Source organism: Echiichthys vipera (assembly GCF_963691815.1).
Source record: "Echiichthys vipera genome assembly, chromosome: 20".
NCBI classification, from domain to species: Eukaryota; Metazoa; Chordata; class Actinopteri; order Perciformes; family Trachinidae; genus Echiichthys; species Echiichthys vipera.
The window spans coordinates 8,872,002-8,893,531 of NC_139845.1; the positions used below are offsets into that span (position 1 = coordinate 8,872,002).

At 40.5% G+C, this 21,530-nt stretch overlaps 1 protein-coding gene across 1 annotated transcript in view; it reads right to left on the reverse strand.

Moving 5' to 3' along the window:
* Positions 1–778: 778 nt before the first annotated feature.
* pcloa (piccolo presynaptic cytomatrix protein a) overlaps positions 779–21,530 on the reverse strand; it is a gene marked incomplete at both ends in the record, with an annotated part of 57,547 nt that continues 36,795 nt past the window's right edge. Inside the window, 18 exons of the mRNA XM_083934940.1 lie at positions 779–922; positions 1,027–1,172; positions 4,699–4,833; positions 5,994–6,055; positions 6,203–6,344; positions 8,754–9,011; positions 9,604–9,850; positions 9,939–10,010; positions 10,948–11,041; positions 12,688–12,714; positions 14,882–15,012; positions 15,147–15,197; positions 15,749–15,933; positions 16,266–16,330; positions 17,200–17,308; positions 19,845–19,970; positions 20,941–21,016; positions 21,290–21,372. Coding sequence (XP_083791066.1) covers positions 779–922; positions 1,027–1,172; positions 4,699–4,833; positions 5,994–6,055; positions 6,203–6,344; positions 8,754–9,011; positions 9,604–9,850; positions 9,939–10,010; positions 10,948–11,041; positions 12,688–12,714; positions 14,882–15,012; positions 15,147–15,197; positions 15,749–15,933; positions 16,266–16,330; positions 17,200–17,308; positions 19,845–19,970; positions 20,941–21,016; positions 21,290–21,372 — 2,153 coding nt within the window. The remainder of the gene's footprint in view (positions 923–1,026; positions 1,173–4,698; positions 4,834–5,993; positions 6,056–6,202; positions 6,345–8,753; positions 9,012–9,603; positions 9,851–9,938; positions 10,011–10,947; positions 11,042–12,687; positions 12,715–14,881; positions 15,013–15,146; positions 15,198–15,748; positions 15,934–16,265; positions 16,331–17,199; positions 17,309–19,844; positions 19,971–20,940; positions 21,017–21,289; positions 21,373–21,530) is intronic.

Genomic DNA, 21,530 nt, shown 5'->3' on the forward strand with positions numbered 1-21,530 from the left:
GATTTATTTTTTCTCTTGAACTGGAATGCTAGGTAGTGTGCTATAAAATATACTTTGCTTCCTTCCCAGGATAGATTTCTAAGTACTTAAATAATCGAGGAGAAGGCAAATGATAGAACTCTACACTAATATCATAATACAAAAATAAATACGAGGTCTCCGTAGCGGAGTCTTCAATATTTCATTCCCAAAATGCTTTGTAAATCAATAAAACTCTGTGCTCATAATAAAGCAATGAGGAAAATCTTTCATGGATAAAACATCTAAATAAATAAACTAAAATCCACAAGTGTGTCCATTCCCTGTAGAATTAAAATTTCTCTTCTGCATGAATGAGTGTGCAAAGTTGTCTTAAATATGCGTGCATGTGTGTGTGTGTGTGTGTGTGTGTGTGTTGTGAATTAAAGTGTGTAATACCTGGTTGATTCCGTGCTTAACCTCTGAACTCAGCACTTGTGTTCTCCTCATCCGCGGCAACACTACTGCACACTGTACGTCCTGTAAACCTATGTTCATTTCCTGTAAACACATAACTACTTCCTTCCAACTTCCTGCACGACAGAAACCATCATTCAGAACTGCCCTTACGAACCGAAACATCTTCAAAAAACTCTGAGCCCTGAAACGAAGACTGAAGAAAGAGATATTTTGCCCCCTCTCGTACCCAAACCACCCTCTCCCCCACCTAACAAGAGTGGATGAGTGTTACACAAGTTGAACTTAAGCGTCCCCAGATGTCAGAAACCTCTCAGGCTCTTTTTTTTAGATCGGTCTCCTTCTATGAGTGGATCTGGGCGGTGCTGGCGAGCAGCTTGTGCCAGCTCACCACTCGCTTGCGTAGGTCGACTTTGTCGAGCCACACATAGGCCTCCCCAATCAGGGTCTTCTTTAAAAACTTGCCACCGTTGGACACCAGGAACAGCTGGTGTGAGAAGAACAGAAAGCAGTGTGTCATTTAGTTGTTAAGTAAAATATGTGGTTAAGAAATCCTCCTGTTGTGTGTGTTTGGGACTGGAGTAGAATTACCTGTAGAGCGTGTCCAGCTGGGTTCATACAGAAGCGGAAAGTTTCGTTAAAAGATGGCTCGCGGTCATGACGACACACTCTGGTCTTCTTCTTGATGATCCTTTTTTGGGTGGCAATGTTCACCACATAAAGCTTCACATACAGATCTGTGGACAAACACACACAAACACACACACACACACATCAGTATAAAGCTGACATAATACTGAATTTCTTACTGTGATTTTGGCCTGGGTAAAGCCATTTTATAACTGTTAATGTCTTCATTTAAAGTGCCATCCACTCTTATATGGATAATAAATATAACAGTATTGTAGTTTGACACGGTTATTCCATTTTGTGTGTTGTCTATATGCATATTTAAAGCACTGTCAAATCCAAATGTATTCTGTTACTTGTAGGTGCAACCGGCGCCCAAAGATGATTGTTCATTTTCTGGATTAACTCGAACTGTCAGTTTGATTAAAAGTAAAACCCACAGCCTGCTGGAACAAAGACCTCAAAATGCCTTCACCCCCACAACAGGTCACACCCAGGTGTGAATCCTCCAAGGCACCCAAACTGTTCATTGGCTGAATTGACCCCCAGGTGATGACATCATCCGGGCCTATATAAAGTGAAGCACACAATCTCTCGCTCCCTTTTCTACTGACCCTTTCTACTAGATCTTGCTCCCGGATCTTCCTCCCGCTCTCTCTACGCAATCACTCAACTCCAGGAGACCAGCTTCCCGCTGTCCCCTCGGCCCTGGACCTGGCCTATGGTGTGGGATCACCACAAAGGTTAACCAACCGGTTATCCTCAACTGAGCACAGCGCAGAGCGATCCGAATCCTCTTTTGCCTAAGAGCCACAATCAGACAAGAACTACCACAGAGTTTTCTTTCTTCAACCCAGCTGCTGGCATCTAGCAACGCAAAACATCTCCTATCTCATGGACTGGTAACTAATCACCAACTGGGCATTACTACATGTTATAGGACTTTATGAACGGCTAGAAACAATTGTAACTGTCATAGGAACTGAGAGATCAGGCTTCCGGCCTTGTGTAACAAAGAGAATGTTCACACCTTCTTCGAGCCCCCACCTCTTCTCTTTGTCTCTCTCTCTCTCACACACACACACACACACGCACACACACACACACATACACACAAACATACGTTTGTTGTTAGCTTTAGTTAGTTTATTGTGTTTTGTTTGTTGCATTTATTAATTTGTTAATAAATGTTTATGTTTACCATATGTCTGATTATTTAATATTACACAAAGATGAATGAGCCAGCTTCTACTAAGAAAAGAACTTCTTAAATCCTTCAACTAATTAAACTATTATATTTATCGGTGTTTAACCCTTAATTAGTAGTTTAATTTATTTTATGAGACTTTAATATTAGTTATCACTCCGTCTATGACGGTGGTGCCCCGAGGAACTCTGGTTTGACTAGAGTCATTTTTATTATTATCTTTGATAATTATTGGTGATAACTAATATTTCCTTGATTAACGGTAAGTTTATTGAGAATACTCAATCTCATAATCTGAACGTGAGTCAAGGCACTATATTTGATTGGTTCTCCGTGTGACGTTTTTAATAAATTGAAGTTATTAATTTTTAGTAATTTTTCTTTATTAATTTTCCTTATCAAATATTTCATTTGATAGTCACTATTGATCCAATTAAACCCAAAGTACCTACATACTATTATTCATCATGTTTATGGTGTTTAAAGGCTCAGTAGGCAGCTTATTTTTGGCAGTATTAGGCAAAATCTTCCATATTAACCTTGGGGAGTGAAGAGTGAAGATCAGACCTCTGCGTCTCTCCCAGGCTCTGTTTTCAGTCTGCAAAGAATCGACCCTACTCCTCTACCAGAGCTGAGGAGATGAGACCTGTGTAGACTAACAATCACCATTTTCTAGGCTTCCTGCCTACTGAGCCTACTGAACCCAAACCAAACTCTTCTTATATTGAATTATGCAAATACAGGACCTAAACCCAGGCACTAGTCTCGCATTGTCAGACCACACTACCTACCCAGGAACTAATGTTCCCCCACATTTATTATAAAAACAGTTAAACATATTAACCATGGAGAGAAGCACTAGCGACCTATTTTCAAGTGTGTATATACAGCAATGTGGAAGAGTGAATATACGTATGATTACATTTTCTTACCTACTTTAAAACAGGTTTTGGTAAAAACTAAATATTTTTTTGCTTGTGTAAAAAGTCAAGGCCCCAAAATGTAGAGAAGAAACTCTCCATTCAAGCTTTAGAAATAGACACGTATGCACATAGCCAACAATAATGTTTAATGTAAGTCTCTGCTATACATGCTGCACTTTCTACATACTGTCAATGGAAATAATCCTGTGTGCAGATCCCATCTGGAAGTGAAATCAAACAAGTGACAGGCAGCTTGGGTATAGAGATGTAAATATTTCAAGGGGAGGTGAGGTGGGAGGGAAGCTGCGCTCTAGTAAGGGAAGAGAAGTCTGATGTTGCTGTGTACACCAGATACATCTCTGTCCAGTGTTCATAGGGTTTTAATGTAATCTAAATAATGTCATATATACTATCATTTTTGACTGTAAAATAGTGATAAATTATATAATTATTATAAATTAATACAACTACAATTCAATACAGTAACTGATAACATTTTTTGGAAAAACAAAAATAAACCTTGAACAGCGGAAATTATTTTTTCACATTTGTATTAAAATTTGAGTTAACACATTTAGACTGGGAAAATTTAACAAGGAGATATCGTCTTTTACTTTCTAATATTTTGCTTCTTTTTACCAAATATCCCCTCCTCTGCTGGACCTGCACATTAACTTCTACTTAATATGCACAGCAATGACATCATCATACCTGATTAACCTCAGAGGGAGGACAGAGGACTGATACTGACTGATGTCTGTGTTCTTCATTCTTTCTAAACTCACTCAGTATTGTGGTGTCAGGAATGTGATTTATGGTACTGATATTTAAGATCAGTTTCCAGTGAGGTATTATTGAGTTTATACGGCACTAGCCAATATTTAGTTATATTTAAAATATTAAATTCTAATCATGTTCTAAATGTATACGTTTTTTAAATATTATTAAAAAAAACATTTATTTAGTGATGAATTATGATTGAAAATGAGTGTTGTGTCATGTGTAATGAGAATAACGGCTCATGGAAAATGTCCGGCCCTGGGTCATTAGCTTTACGGAAATGTGCCCTCCTTTACAATATAATGGAATAGCCCTGCAGTATATTATTGCAGACTAGTTTAAGTATAGGCCTCATGCCGCTTTCTAAGGGGACATTGGAAGGAAAACACTGTCACAACACCTGTGGCTTGCATCTAGAAAAATTGGCAGGGCTTTTATGGCATCTCAGATGCTAGTCCTTCTAAAACAGTGTGGGCTGTGTGGGCCTCCCAGCTGTCAAATATTGAAATGATGAAAATGATATGTATCACATATAATTGTCTTTGAATTCTCTGAAGAGACTTTGACAGAATTGATGAACATAAATGAAAACAATGAGTCAGAGGGTAGTAAATAAAAAAAAACTATTGATTTAATGAAAATTGAGACCTTGTAAAAGTTTTTGTTTTCTTGCTGCATGAATGTTAGCAATGGTATGGTGTGTGTATTGCTGTTTTACATTACCTGGCAGGTGGTCTGGAGACTTGAACTTGTAGGTGATGTTACGACATTGAAGAATCTCAAGGACCAGTTGCTCACCCTCTGTCTTAACCTCCTTCTTCAGAGCAATCTTTATCTCCCCCATTACCTGGGACTTGCCTGAATACACACAGATAGAATTAGCTAGACACAGTGAAATATGTACTACTCTGTTCTCTCACTCCCTCTTTGAAATGAGGCCTCTTCTGCATGTGACTGCCCTCTGCTGGACACTGGGTGTACTCTCATGATGAGTAATATCAGGCATGACATGCAGGCAATCTCATTTATTTGTTTAACTGGGTTGGCTAGAAGTTATGAGGAGATCTGCCTGTCTTCTGGTTGCCTTGGAAACTGAATAGAAATGACGGCTTTGAAAGCTGGGTCAACAAGACCGTGTGTGTGTATGTGTGTGAGTGTGTGTGTGTGCGCGCGTACGTGCATGTGTGTTTGTGTGTTTATGACCAGAAGAGAGAGCAGGTTGACACAAAAAGGCTGAGGGAACAGAGAGCCGATCACAAAGAAATGCAGGAACCATGTAAATACGAATGAATGTGTTAATGTGCTCATCCGTATTTGTATGTAATAATATGTAAGTGTATGTAAGTTTTAAATACAAAAATACCTCGTTCTAGCTCTTTAAGGTCATCTTGAAGCCTTTGCATTAATAATAATTACTTGATTCAAAACGTCACAGGCAGGAAGGAGAAATAAGGAAAAGCAGCAAGGATGATTAATGAAAAATAACCTGCAGATGAATTAGTCAATAGGTCTACATAAGATGTGAATGATGCATATACATTCCATTTTTCTGCTTATTTTCAGGTCATACTTGTATTTTGGGTTTCTTCTGGAACACGTTTACATGTGTTGATGTCACACTGTCTGTCTGAACATACAGTACCTGTATTCACCCTCTGTCTGAAAAGCTCTGTTTTAGCACTTGTCTCTTTACCCTCCTTCAACCCTCCTAAAAAAGCCCTGCTCTGATCAGCTTATCCAGGTTTACCACATCTGCGCTCTCAGCATCTCAGCTTCTCTGCACTGACAATGCAGCTGGGGAATGACTGTAAAAGCACTGTAACAGCACTGTAGCACCTCTACATCAGTATAGTTGTGACATCACTGTACAGAAGTCCCGACATTGCATTTCTCTGTGGATTGAGCGTATTTATATAGCATATCAACATGCTTTATAATAAAAATCACACTTTTTACGATATGGTAGCTTTAAAATAAATAAGAAAAGAGAAAATAGGGGACAGTACTGTATGCCTAACCTTCAGTGTCACCATGTCCCATTGATGATTTCATCACGTCTGTGCCATTTGGGATCTTTCCACTAAAGAGAGGGGTAACAATGTCAGAAATGACAAAACTCCACAACAGTTTCATGTACTGTGTTAAGTTTAACATTATATAAACATTTAAAACACCTCCAAAAGGTGAAACTGAAGTTTGTAGGATAAAAGTATTGAAGATGACTCACAGTCGGGGAACCTGGAAGATGGCACTGTCCACCTCGTTTGTCTCTCCTTCTTCGTCCAATAGGCTGTAAGCGCTGCCACTCAGGCCGCTGTCCAGTGAGGCTGCTGTGACCGGGGCATCACCTGATCTGTAGCTCGACCGAGCTGTGCAAAGATATGACCACACCCATCACGACAAAGAGACAGGAAGAAAAATTGCACCTCTGCCGGATCCAAGATTGTAAAAACTAAGGCCAAGACGCATTAGTTAAAATCTTCAGCCGGTAAAATCCATCATAATAAACTTAAAACTTAAAATTTATGTTGCCGTCAAAAGGGTTCAAAGCACAGAAGACTAATGAATAGCACACAAACACTGTGGACTCGCAAGAAGCATATGAACAAACAGTACTAAGAATCTTTCGCTCAGACAAAGACAACAGTAATAACTCACATATAAAGCTTTAACATGACACGGACAAATAAATTCAGAAAAACATCACATGTTTATGCAAAGGTAGACCAAACAAGAGGCACTTAGACCCTACTGACATTGTTAGTCATCTGCTGTATATGAGCTATTCATAATCATCTAAAATCTCAATCATAGTATTAGTTTAGTTTAAAAATCAAATTAGATTTTTAGGAAGTTTATGAACGCACTTTTTGTTACAAATTTACAAAAAAAACATATCATAGATGTTATTCTTTAAGAAATAAATGTTAAGATGTCAACATTTTATAGTCAAACTGATCAGGCAGTGAGATAGAGTATGAATGATGTGAGATGCGTGGATGTGGTGCAGAACAGAATCCATGCCGACACATCTGTTCTTTCAAGCCACTCAACACGTTTTCATTGGGGCATTGTCAAAGCTCACTAATACCAGTTCAATGAAGCAATGGGGGAGTCGTGACGCATCAGACCTGGCAGTGGCACAGAGATACATTCATTTCTTGGTATTAGTGAACTGTGTTGGAGGCCGTTAAGAAAGCGCGTCTAGCTGCATGGATCTCTGGTGATGTGGCTGAGTGCAACTTTTTCTCTGTCTTCCTGGCTCTCTTATTAGCTTGTATGACTCCCCTCTCTCTTTCTGCAGGTGTGCGTTAGTAGTATCGCAAGCTCTCTTTCACTCTCTCTTTCTCTCCTTGCTCCATCTGTGCTTCAGTCACACGACAGAGGGGAGACTCTTGGGCAAACGCTCACCTCCTGTGCTCCGCGGCCTCTCTTCTGACACGGCCTTCCTTAGAGTCAGGTGTCGACCGTCTGTTCTGCTCCCTTTGGCCGACACAATGGATGGCAGGGCAGGCAGCCAATCAGACTGGGCTCTCTGTATGGTGAGAACACCCACTACGCTGTGTCTCTGGTGCCTCAGTGAGAGGCGGCCTCTTTGGCCTGGATGTGTTTGTTTCCGCAGGTCAGGTGTCAGGGGGTCAACGCCAGGGAACAAAAGTCATAGGGTCGCAGTTTAAGATGGAAGGAGGGAGGAGCGAGATGAAGATTCAGAGAGTGGTTTATCTTCACCATGGCAACCAGCTTGACTTGTCAGTCACATGCAGCCACAGTGTGCAGTGCACATTCGCCCCTCCTGCATGTCACTAGGAGGGGTGTGCAGCATCGACTGAGGTGCATCGTGAGTCCGATAGTTGTTCAAACAAAAAAGGGGGGTTAGTGGACTTCATGCACAGCCATCTGAGTGAAGGAGCTTCAGAAAAGCTGGTCGTTGTTTGTTAACAAAAAGGAAATTAAAAAAAATAACTCGAAAAATAATTAAAACCACCAAAAGAGGTTCATGATATTTTGGGGAGGGGGTGGGATTGCAACTTTCTTCTGTTTTACTGCTTAGACCAATAAATCCAAAATATTCAACTGCTAGCTAGTGAACAGAAACCTCTTTTGGGAGCAGAAACTTTTTCCCAGTAAACTCTGCTCCATAAACTGAACTTGTAAAGTACCTCATTTGCTTTTCTTGTCATTTGGGAGAGCCGGAGATGTTGCTGTTCTCTGACAGTAATTAACAGATTTTGCTGATTTGTTACTTCAGAGTGTGTCCTACAACTCGGCTGTTTCCTTTTCAGACTCTGGGTACTGTCATACTCACCCTGAGTAAGGTTAATGGCTTTACATTTCTATTCAAAACAGCAAAACCTAACTTCAACCTAGATACATGTATACATACAGTATTTATGTTTAACTTTATATCAAAGAGAATACGATTTAGCATAAAGCCTGTTTACTTTTTTAATGTTTAAAGTAGTTAGAACTGGCCTGTGATAATTACGCCTCTTTGGGTTAATTAAAAATGGGTCAAACTTAGGAAGGTCAAAGACAGTGTGCTACAGTACAGGTGAGGTGCTGGATCTACACACTTGTGAGTACATACAGAAGAGAAGCGGTGATTGGCTGACACACTGTGAATACAACGGGGAAGAGGACCAGAGGGTGTAAAGGTTGAGGGGAAAACCAAGAATAGAAAAGGAAAACTAAAGGAATAGAAAAAAATTAACAGAAGGTAGAACATATGAGTGCGAGGAGGCCATGCTGCGTAGGCTTTTATTTGCGTCTTGGTTTACTTGGTTGGAGGCGTTGCGGTGGCTGCTGCTGTGACTGCTGTGGGGCATCGCCCGTTGCTACGGCAGTGCCTCCGCCACTTCCAGTGCCGCTGTCCTGATGGTGTTGCCGCGCGGCACTTTTGCAGGAGCGTGAAGCGCCGTGCGAGCGAGAGTGTTGGCTTTGTCCGTGGCTGTGGCTTTGGCTCTGGCCCTCGGACGGGGAAGGCTTCGATGTGCCAGGGCTACTGTGAGATTTCTCGATAGTGGGCACCTGCGTGTCTAAAACAACCAGATTCACCAAATTACCAAAAAAGATATTCCCTTAACTTTAGTGAACTTATATGTTACCTTTCGTGGGGATTAAGTAGCTGACTAGGGAGAAACTTAATTTAGCCAGCACGGTAACTGCCTTATTTAAGTCTATGATTTTCATGTTTCAGGTTGTATTATTTTCCTAAATTTGGGGATAATTCAAAGCCTTCCACGGCCATGTTGCCCTCTGTGTTAGAAGAAAGACAGAGGGAAGCTAAGGCTAGGCCTCTGGGCTGGGTGACATCATGGCAACCAAGAAAACAGACCATGAGAAAGCAAAAAGCATGAAGCTGCTATGACGAGTGTGCAAAAATGGGCATAAGAAGGTGCTGGTAGAAAGAAAAGACTGGGAGAGAAACAGGTAGACATCGAGATAGTGAGTAGAAACAGACGACAGAAGCAGTGACAGGAAGAGCGCGAAGTAAGAGAAGTGTGAAGAAGAAAGAACTCCAAGAAGAGGAAAGGGAAACAGAAATAGCAGAGGCAGCAAAGTACAGACACTTGTTAGGGGATGACAGTGATAAAGTCAAGCAGCTGAGGGAATTTCATCGTGTCCTACCCTTGGCTGGATCTGGAAAGATCCCGTGGCTTCGGCTCTTGATGACGGATGATTTTGGGGAATCCTGATTGTCATGTGTGGAGCCAGTGGTTTTAGGGGAGGAGTGCTGCGAGGAGGGTTTAGATGAACTGTGTCGGCCCTGGCCTGAGTGGGAGCGCCGGTGGTGGTCCCCCTCGCTTTGCTCCTTCAGGAGGAGCCACCGTGGAACGTTGTCTAACTGGGCTGTGTTGGACAGGTCAATAAGGACCTGAGAACAAACACATCAATTTAATGCGCAAATGCATAAAAACGTCTAGGTACAAAACTAAACTGAACGTAATGTCAAAGATGTTTACCTCTCCTAGGAAATCATTAGAGGAGCACTTGTCATAGTCCCACACGCTCACCTCCAGGGTCTTCTTTCTCAGCTGACACACATACACACAGATATAAGTTAATGTATCTTCATAGTGACTAACTATCTTATTTAAGTGCATAATAAAATGGCAAATTAAACCTTAAAGAAAAAACATATGATCAGGGCTTAAAGTGGGAGCAGAAATTCAGCAGCTTAAAAGATGCGGACAACAGAAGTCCACATATTTGCTATGATTAATATGGGTTCAATTAAACTAAAATGGGATCTAAAATGATATAATTAAATCCCAACGGCATATCCATCTGCTCTACTAAAACCAATGGCCACTATGCTAGTCAGCATGCCAGCAGAGAAAAGGCAATATCATCATTTAGAAGAAGAAGAATTACTTTATTTTTATCCCACACTCTTATTATGATACATGTTACAAACACAGGCCCGAAATACACACATGCACAACCAGGACCTATACATGCAATTAAGGAGAGATGTTAGAGCGCGGGGGCTGCCAGTGACCAGCGCCCCGAGGAATTGGGGGTTCAGTGCCTTGCTCAACAGCACCTCGGCAGTGCCCAGGAGATGAACCTGCACCTCTCCAGCTACCAGTCCATGCTCCACACAGGGACTTGAACCAGCGACACTACGGTTCCCAGCCAAGTCACCTATGGACTGAGCTACTGCCGCCCCCAAAAGCCACTCCTTCGAGCCGGATTTGAACCAGCGACCTAAGGATGCCTGATGTAACCACTACAGTCCTCCGCTCTACCAACTGAGCTATCGAAGGGCATAGAATGTCTCTTGTTTGTGCGTTACATGCATTGATTATTGTAGGGTTCTAGAAAGTACACTACCCAAAATCAGCATCTTTCTGTCACGTTTTTAATACATATTATTTGAATAACACTGTCAAACATTTAAGATAATATGACCCGGGTCTGCGACTCTGAATGTGTGCAGCTATTCCTGTGAGAAATGTGATGACATACTTGCTCCAGGTGGATGTTTTTATAGATGACAGTCTGGTTCCACTCAGGGTTGAGACTCTTGCCTGCGTGTTTGGACCTCCTCTTGTTTTCAGCACTGGGGGAACACATCACAACAAGATACTCTTGCTCACAAACATGCAAAAGCCCTGCAGGATAGTGGGCCACCACAATGCAGTGAGCACAATATATTTGGCACAATAATGTAGACAGTAGAAGGGAGAGAATGAATGTGATGCACATTGTTTGGACGGTAACAATGTATGGGCCTACGTGCATGGACGGCAGGGTGCAATGTCAGGGTGTGCTGCAAAAAAGTCCATTTGGATGTCTATCAAATCAATTAATCTTGTAAATTTTTGATGCCTTAAAACAAGTGAAAACGTATGCCAGTTTGGAAAAAGAGGTTGACTTATTTGGGATAAAATTCTTGTTTTGGTACTTGCCAATCACTCACTCCTGTAAATAAAAGTGTCGATGGCTGAATACAAAAAGAAAAAAAAAACCCTTAGAGGTCCCATATTCACATATTTACTTAGGTTCTTAGTTGTATTTTGGGTTTTGTACTACAACGTAGCATGTTTACATGCTTTTATTTTCAAAAACCAAATTATTTTTCTTTTACTGTCTGTCTGAATATACATGTAACCGCTCCATTTAACTGCTCCTGTCTGCAACCGCTCTGTTTTAGGCCCCCCTCCTGAAAAATCCCAGTCTGCTCTGATTGGACAGCGACTCTTAGTCTTCCACATCTGCGCTTTCTGCATCTCTGAACTGTCATTGCAGTCGGGGGATGACTGTAACTGCACTGTAGCAGCACTTTCTACCTAAACAGTATATAGTATAGCTGTGATGACTTGTTTAAAGGCACGGTTTCTGAATAAGGACTGTGTGCCTGTGTGGATTGAGTGATTGTGATTTCCCAGTATTTACGTGTCGTCTCAACCTACTTTTTAACCAAAAAAAGATCGTATCTCACTTTTTACAATATGGTACCTTAAAAGAAGTCAACTTGAATAAGAGACAATTGCATAATCTGACTTCCTGACTAATTATTTCACCTGTTTTGAGGAAAGAACATTTTACATCATCACAGACTTACTAGAATAGAATAAATTACTTGGATGGATGTTTTTTGCAGTGTGTAGGGTTTCATTTGAGCTTGTAGGATATGAGTAAGTCTGTAAGAGTTAGTTTGGTAAAGACAAGGACAATCTACTGTATATTGGAAAATGATGGGATGGATAAGGACTGCAGAGCAAAATAATGGGAGTGTGTTTTGAATGTGGCGAGGCATCAAGGGTACAGTACGATGTCAGGGCAGGATGTAGGACATTACTGAGGGAATTTAATCACAAAACAGTGACAAACTAAAGGGTGTCAGGTTCAAGGTTAGGATTTCAAATTATAATGGTTAAGAACAAAAACAGACCATCTACCAGGAACACACAACACTTAGCTGGGAAAACAATTGTCAGTTAAGGGGAAAGTAAGTTTGTTAATGTTGAAGAGATGGGAAGATGTTAATATTTAGGGTTTCAACTCCTTGAAATTGTAATACTAAGCATCATGAGAATATGGGGGCCGGGGAAAATGCACAATTTAAGAGAGTTAGTGGAACTGAACAAACGGATTTGTATCAACAAGCTTCCGATCATTTAGAAAACAATTTGGACGTTTGTTACCTTCATCAAACTGACAACCAAAACAGAACCAAAGTACCAAAGTGGTCAAGTCACATACCTGGCGTTCTGGACAACCATGACCTGACTGAGAGGGTCCAGCATGCATTAAATATAGAGAACAACATACAGAAACAATAGTCAGAGGGAGGGTGGGGGGTCAAAGAGTGTCTGTGGACTGTGAGTGTGTATGTGGGAAGGGGAAATCACTGTAGATTTACGTTTAGTGTGCAATTTCTTAAGTGTGTGTTTAGGAAAGGGGCACGAGTGGTGGACTGTGGTGTGCAGCAGCAGCGGTGGCTTGAATTTGTGCTTTAGTGTCTCATGAACTGTGTTGAGAGGGCTTTCAGGTCATGTAACGCATCCATTGGCAACCGTAGTGGAGATCTGCTGCCCATGGAACAGCTGTGAACAGCTGATTGCATTTATAAACCTTTGTCTCTTGAATAGAGTCCTTGGCATTAGGACTGGTGCCGCATCTGTTGTATGTAAATCCAAAATCAAACTTAAGATGTGTAACATGATTTTTTTAGCTAGCAAATGATGAGAGTTGAAAGTGGTATTCTTCAAAATGGGAAAACCATAAGGATTATCAATTTATCTTGGCTGAAACCCTAGAAGTTATAGTGTGACAACCCAGATTTGGACACAAATGTACAGTCATTTATCAAAACTTTTCACTTTCAAAGTCAGCTGGAGTTATGTTCCTGCAGAGATACATGTAAACATCTTTGCAAAACTATGCAGATAAGGATATTATGGGTAACTGTGATACGTTTGTCCATGGCAGTGGGAGGTGTCAAGAAATGCATCCCCTCTCTGTAATGGACAATCTGTGCACCACCACCAAGTGGTTTATTTTGAATCTATTTCTATACTGCCACCTAAGGTATGCCCTCTTTATAATGCACAGATGATGCCCTACCTTCAAGTGGTTTATTTTATATATACAGTACTTCAGATCATAACTTATAACCTTGGTGACTATGTACAAGTTACTTTGTTGCTAGGAAAATTCCTATTGGGATAAGTATTTGATCATGTTGACAGGTAAGGAAGACACCTATGCAAATATGTCTGAAAGAGACCCATGTACATTCACTTCCATGCAGCCTTGAGAAGCATAATTCCAGCTTTATATGTAAATATACATTACTTTTTACCAAATTCTGTCTTTCCTGGTTGCTTTGTATTCAACTTTATAACCACACGTTTTACTACAGCCGCTCCACACGGTTGCCAGGAGACCTGTGATGCAACTGAAAAGCCTCTGTATGGATTGCAGTTGGTGCTCTGATAGCTATGAGCATGTCCATGTGTACACACATGTAGCATATACACAAGTATTTGCACACACGTGCTGAAGTGTGCATGTTTCCGTAACCACTTTCAGAAGGATTTCTGCAGGGCTTGTGGGTGCCACTTTCCCAATCCATACGCATAACCCTAACCCTGTCTGAAACCCACAGTGGTGTTTGCATCTTCATGTGTCAAACTGAAGGCCTGTGAGAGTGGCGGCTGCAAATCCCACAGCCATGTAGTAGTGCTTTTATCTGAAACGATCCTGGAATAAAAACTATCTCTCAAGGGACCTCATGGATAAGGTGGGAGAGTCAATTACATTACTGTGTAATCACAGTGAGAAAGACAGGCCTGGCCTTATGAGAGTGTGTGGATCCCATTACAAGTAAATATGAGAGCTATTGATTTTGACTGCACTCACACCTACAGTAGAACGCCCGTCAACAACATAAACACAAACAATTTCAGAACTTTAATATAATCTTTATGTCTTTCTGATTCAGCAGTGATAAGGGGCTGCTGATATATCCCATAAAAAGGAGTTCATATCACGCTACTGGAGCTACATTATAAAACATTTCATCTGATGGACCTGATGTGCAGTGTATAGGAATGGAATTGATACCAAAGAAAGGGCATGTTCTGCACACTGAAAGATGTCATGGTAAGCCAAAATCAATTGTAAATCGATTTTAAAATGAATGGAAATAAGGTTTGAGCTTAACCTTTGTAGCCTGGATGTCAATGGGTATAACGCTCAAATTCATTTTATAACAGTGCAAAAGAATAAAACTATGAGAACAGTCACATCTTACACACTTCTATCTCTCTCAATCTTTTAACCAAATTTGAACAGTTAGGACATTTTTCTCATTTTTGAATCATTTATCCTAAATTGACATCCTTCCTGAACTACTTAAGGTGTGCTTGCGGGTTCCCAACCCTTGACTCACCCTCTCCCTGGAAGGAGATACACTTTAACAAACGGGTCAGAATAGCCATTGTTGTCACCCGGGGCAAGGTTTCTGGCCTGCAGGACATGAACGATTAAGTTGCCAAGCTGCTTGTCGTAGTGGATTTGAAGCTGCAAAAAGAAGCACATTAAATTGTAACAGTGATTTTGAAATGCTGAAATAGATAGTCCATTTAACAGTGATCACACCCTCTATTCTTGTATTTAAACTTTTATTACAGAGCTAAATCTTATGTTACACAGACCTGTATCTCTCCTGAGACGGGATGGGACTGGGTCTTCATTCCCTCTGCAGTCTGTAAGAAATAAAGCAACATCATGAGATACGGCAAGCAAAAATCTGTAGGTGGATACGATGCGTTTTCTGTGGGTGTACTGTACATACTGTGCATGTACTCTTTGTACTGTACTGAAGTGCTTGAGGCTGAACAAGTTCAATTCTTGAAATTGATGCCGGTGTTTTAATATTCTTTTTATATAAGTTACAGGGTTTTGTTTTACTGAAAAAAAAGAAGAGCTGTGGTGAATTTTAATAAACTAAGTGTAAATTTAATATGTTTATCAAAATTTTATGTTCAAGCAGGGAAGACTGGATAATATAAATATGCCTCTAGAAATGCTCTTTAAAACTGATAATACCTGCCAAAAGCAACCTGGGAAGTTAACAATGTTGTAAAAACCAAAATAAAAACTGCAGTTATATGAAGCAGAAAGCCATTTGTCCAGCAGTTTATAATGACAGTACACTTTAGGGATGTACTTTGATGTGTGACCAACGTATTCTTTAAGATTAAAAAGTAAATCTATTGTAAGCTTCATATGACAAACAAACGCTCCCAAGGCTAACCTTGCTGCTGTGGCGTTTCTTGCTGATGGAGGGGGAGCCCGGCTGACCAGGGCTGGAGGTCGCTGAGGTGGTGGGGGGCAAGCCGGAGGAAGAGGTGGAGGTGGGAGCCTGCTGCTGGGACACCTTTTGCAGCTCAGCCGCCAGCTGTTTGGGGTCAACACCTGGAGACCTGGGAGGTCTATCACCTAGAGGGGTTCACACCAGACATACAAGAAAGAGTGCGACAGAAATCATGAAAAGAACGTCTTCAAGTTAGGTTTAAAGGCAGTGTGAGAGCTATTTTGAGAACAATCTAATGATCCCACTGTGATGCAGTCAGAAATACCAAGTAAGCCACAAGTAATGCATGGCTGAGAAAAGAGAGAATTGTAGATGAAAGCGATATGACAAGAGAGTCTAAGAACTGTGAGAGACAAAGTTAATTGGGAAACACTGAGAAGACGGGGACAGTGGTGGGGAAAAGTGAGAAGCAGCAATTGCATGTTGGGGTTGAAGTTAAAGAAATGCTTTAGCTCACCTTTGCTGTGCTCATGGAAATCCAGATGCTCAGAACCATCAGACTCAGCCAGCATGTTGAGATCACTGAGGGACAGGGATATAATGTCAAACGGTATACTTTTGGAAATTTAAGCTCAAGCAGAAAGGAGAAGAAAGAGAAGAAGGAAAATGAAAACTGAAGAACCATAGACACCGTAAACAAATAAAAATAAAATTGGACTGATTACTGACTCATAACTCATGACTTACTTTGAAGGGGGCATATTCTGCTCATTTTCAGGTCCATACTTTTTAATACTATTTTAGGTTTCTGCTATTACATGTTTATATGCTTTCATGTTAAACAATATTAATAATTTTAAAGCACTCTGTTTTAGCGCCTGTCTCTTTAAGACCATCTCGTGAAATTTGTTTTTGCTCGTGTTTCCAGATCTTCCGCATCTGCTCTCTCTGCATCTCTGCACCGTGTTTGCATCCGAGCTATAACTGTAATGGCACTGTAGCAGCACTTTATACCTATATCATAGTTGTGACATCACAACTGTACAAAATCCAGGTGACTCACAGGTTTTTATAGCATATCGACATGCTTTATAATCAAAAGAGACATGGGAATCTAACTTTTTACAGTATATGAGCTTTAAAATATTGTATGGGAAATCCGGTTATATTTTAAAGGTGGATATTTCATAGAATTCAATGTGTAATTTGGACAGAAATTGATCTTTTTGAAGTCGTGACCATGTCTGGAAAAAAGAAAAAGAGTACTAGAGGGGAAAATCAGGGAAATGAAGAGGCAGCAAATTTAAAAGGAGAAATTATTGGAATAAGAAGATGATGGATCAAAGTGACAATTCAAAAATGAGGTAGAAAATGAAGAAATAACGTGAGTGTGGCATACTTAAAATAGAATACGGTAAAGAAGGATAGTAAGTGACAAAGGGTATACTCACAGTCTGACACACACTTCTGCTTCATTGCATTGCTGCCCGACGAGCCCTTGTACCTCTTCATAGGTTTTCCCCGTCAGAGGAAGACCATTCCACTCCAGGACTTGCATTCCTATACACAATTACACATTTACACACAGCCAAACACAAGAACACACAAGAAAACAATTAAAAAATATATATTGTCTGTAAATATAATGTTAAAACTCTCTCATACTGTCAGTCTGACTGTCTGAAAATTAGGGACCAGATCACGGTCTAACATCAATCCTTTGATAAAATTCACAGAAAGAAGAGCTTTCATTCTTGCTCTCAAACAACGTGTGCATCGAACTCCGAGCCAAAACTGGAGAGACAAAAGCTGTTGGCCCAGACTGCAGCTGTGTGACAAAGCTGCCCGTGGAGAACTCGAGCACAGAACTGGGTTAAAATTAACTTGGAAATGGCCTCATGTTATTTCAGGCATAAAACTATAATTTGCAAGACAACACTCCAAAAACGAAGAAATACTACCTGGAAAAACACCAAATCCAGCATCGACAAATGTTTCACAGTGGAAACTGAGCATTTATTTCTATTTCATGCAGCAGTGAAAGCTCATATAAATCCACACAGCATAGCAAACCCACTGCATCCACCAAAAACACACCCTGCACACTGGCAGGACTTACACGGTTTGAAACAGCTCATCAAGAGGGTCCGCTTGCGACGATACTCTGGAGCTGCATGTGTGAGTGACCGTAATATTATTGATCCAATTGTTCACACTATATGGCTTGCGTGTGTGTTGCAGTTTGCACCTTCGAAGAATCTTGAATTCCAGTAATCAGACAAACAAACTTGCATTTGTACACTCTGTGACACTAAGCCTTTATGCCTGTTGAATCTAACAACATTCCTTCGTATTCACACCAACGAGGACGAGACGCCGTGTTCCCACTGGCAGAACCAAAGTATTTTGCAGCCATTCTGCTCAGTGTTAATGACAGGGTTACAGCTGTTATCATGGTTGAGTTGTCCTTGTGGTTAACGACACCTCAAATGCATCTTCACTCTTGGATCGAAACAATCATCAACAGCTCTTTGCCATTGACTCCTTTCTGTACATAGAGTGGTAATGCATGAGACTTGTATAGAAAGGTCTGGGTAATGATGGCTGGGAGAGAGAAAGATTACAGTATTAGGTATAAGGATTATAGTAAAAAGAAGGGCAGGGATACATCTAAAACACTACTGAGCATAATGTTTCCTTAAGGTATGAATTTATTGGTAGGAAGCAGTTGAAAGAAACATTATGAAACGATAACATAGTACAGTATGTACAGTGTTAGGGAAATTACCCAGCTTGCTGAATCATTCGCCCTTGGACTTTTCAGATCCTTAAAATAATAAAATGAAGCAGTAAAATAGAAAACTAAGGCTCTTGCTTCATGACAAAGAAAATACACAACATTCTGTTGTTACTATACAGAAGAAAGACGGCTGTGGGTATTGATTGTATTTCAAATTCAACCTTGACCAAGTGATTAATCCTCACTTAGTAATATAAAGCTAAAATCTTCTTTTTGTTTTCTGTCTGTTTTAGACACACTAGCAGTGTGACTCTGGGGATGGCAATGTTGAACAGGTGTGGATTGCTGTGAAATCGCTACATATTGCTGTGAAAGTTGCTCCAGCTATTCAGGGCCCTAGAGAACAAATTTGGGGATCCTCAGATTGTTCATCTAGCACCATTATCATGTCAAAATTTGAATTTGCAGTACCTGCAAAACTAACAAAACTCCTGTCAGCCTCAGCTAAATTATAATTGTGTTTAGTGCTAATTAGCAAATGGCAAATGTTAATGTGCCAACATGCTCAACTCAGGGGATGAACATGGTGAACAATACACCTGCTAAACATCTGCATGTTAGCACTGTCATTGTGAGCACTTCAGTATGTGGATTTAGCTCAAGGTGCAGCCTGCTGTGCTTAATTAGCGCCTCACAGAGTTGCTAGCATTAGGGATCTGGTAATTCCCACTAAGAAGAGAGAAAAACACAGAAGAGAAACGGCAAAAATGACTTTACAAAGGAAACGGAAGGAGACACAAACAAGAACAGAACGTGCTAAAAGATTTACCCACACTCAAACACACACATCCACAGAGCGTAGACTGGTGGATAGCACACTACACAGGTCCAACAGAGTTTATCTCTCTCCCTCTCTCACCATCCATAGATCACCAATATGGCAGCTTCAAAAAGGACCTGAGCACAGCTTTACCAAATGTCCGAAAACCTTCAATGTAGCTTAAAACTGAGATTAAGGGGGACTATGAGCAAACAGATGGACTGGGAGGATGAGAATGTTAACAGCTCCTTGACTCCCCCATGTGAAATCAAGACCACCTCATAAACCTGTTCCTGTTATTACTGTATGCCTATACTGACTGCTTCCTGTCTTTATGCTAAGCTAAGCTAAGCTAACTGGCTGTAGATTCATATTTAGCCACCATATACACAGCAGAGAGGCATTCTTATCTCTCTTTAAGCAAAAAAGAATATTCCCCCCTAAAAACTACATCTTCAGAATATCATTTGATGTAGTTTCTTTTTACCTATGAAGTTGATTGTTTTGCACGTATAGAAGTTTAAACTGGAGTTTACCTTCAAGAATCTTTCCTGTTTGTTCTGCAGCTCCACCAGGTAGGACTTTGGCAACATAGGCTCCAATGTCTCCATTACTACCTGGGACCTCCTTCCCTCCAACCACACGGATACCCAGACCATTTCCTATTTAGGACCAAAAACAAAGACTGGTGAGAAGCAGTATTAATTAGGCCATAGTGTAATTGGCTTTTAAGTTTCAGTTTCAGTAAAACCAATTTGCCCATTTGTTTGTGATGTTGATGCTTTAGTAGATTTTTTCACCCCACAGTCAAAAATTTTCATTTGTTTTGCCATAGTCATTAAAACAAAGGATGCGCATGTGAGTAAATTCACCAACTCACATGCAGCATTGTTTATTTTCTTAAAATATGGAACACATTTTGCAACAACAACATACATGCCAACCCCTTTGCTGATTATCCACAGATCACATATACTGTAAATTTTTCACACATAAAATGCTTTCATCTACACAGAAGCAGACCCTCCTTCATTTTACAGTATTTCACATTGTTATGGACGCCAGAACAAAATGACTCAGTTCATCACTGGGTCCTCATAAACAAAATGCTTCCTTTGTGAGCTGTCTGTTAATTGCACAAGATAATCCTGAGTGTGAGGGATACGCCATTTTGAGCGTGGCAATGACTGATGAGCGTGGAAAAGAGCCAAATCAAAAGGGAATCCAGGAAATGAAATGTCTTCTTGCTTTGAGCCTGAAGGAATGGTGTGATGGAACGAAACGGCAGGGGAAGTAATTTGCTAGTTTCTCGAGATCTGGCATGAATATCAAGTAAATAGAATGCATGAAGCACATGCTCTGTACACCTAATGGGATGATATGATACTATCTTTATTCTTTTTTAAATAAGTGTGAATTTTTGTTATAATCATTCAAATTCAATAAAGGGAAAACAATGTGTATGCCGTAAACGGTGTATATTCGATGGAGTCAGTAAGCAATGGGGTCAATAAAAACTGATGTATGCATCACAGTCAATAACACATTAGCTTGCAATGCATGCCTCTTGCATAATATTGCATAGTTTGCATAATGTTATTGAATTAAATGTAGAAAAGTGTGTTACTTTACCTGAGACACTGCGGTCTTTGGGATCCCTCTGCAGTTTGACCCTGAGGTGAGGGAAGGGGTAGTATGGGCCTTTTCCCTGTGACCCATACACAATGGTGAGATGTTAAGTATGTACAAGGTAAATGAGAACAGTTAAGTATAGAAGTAGAAATATATGTATACTGCAGCGTAGATATATATGGAGGATTTAAATGCCTTGCATTAACGTGACAGTACATACAACGTATAGACACCCAGTTGATATTATGTGGGTCCATGCATTTCAATACCATTTGGACTTGGTGTGTATAGTTCATATGAGAACTTTACTACAGTGTCTGCAGTATGTGTGTGTTTTTTCCTGTTTCACCTGTCTTTTCTCTTGCCCGTTCTCTAACCGCCCGTCTCTAGGTTTCTCAAACCAGTCCGTCTCCTCTCGTCTAAGGTGGTAGGCTTCAGGAATAAAAACAAGCACCACTTCAGAACCAATCTGAGAATTTGGACATTGTCATCCAATTATATGGGATGGGCTTCTTCAGTTCATATAAAGGTAATTACATGCCATCAAGCAAAATTAATTTCAAGAAAAGTCTATACTAATTAGAGATTGG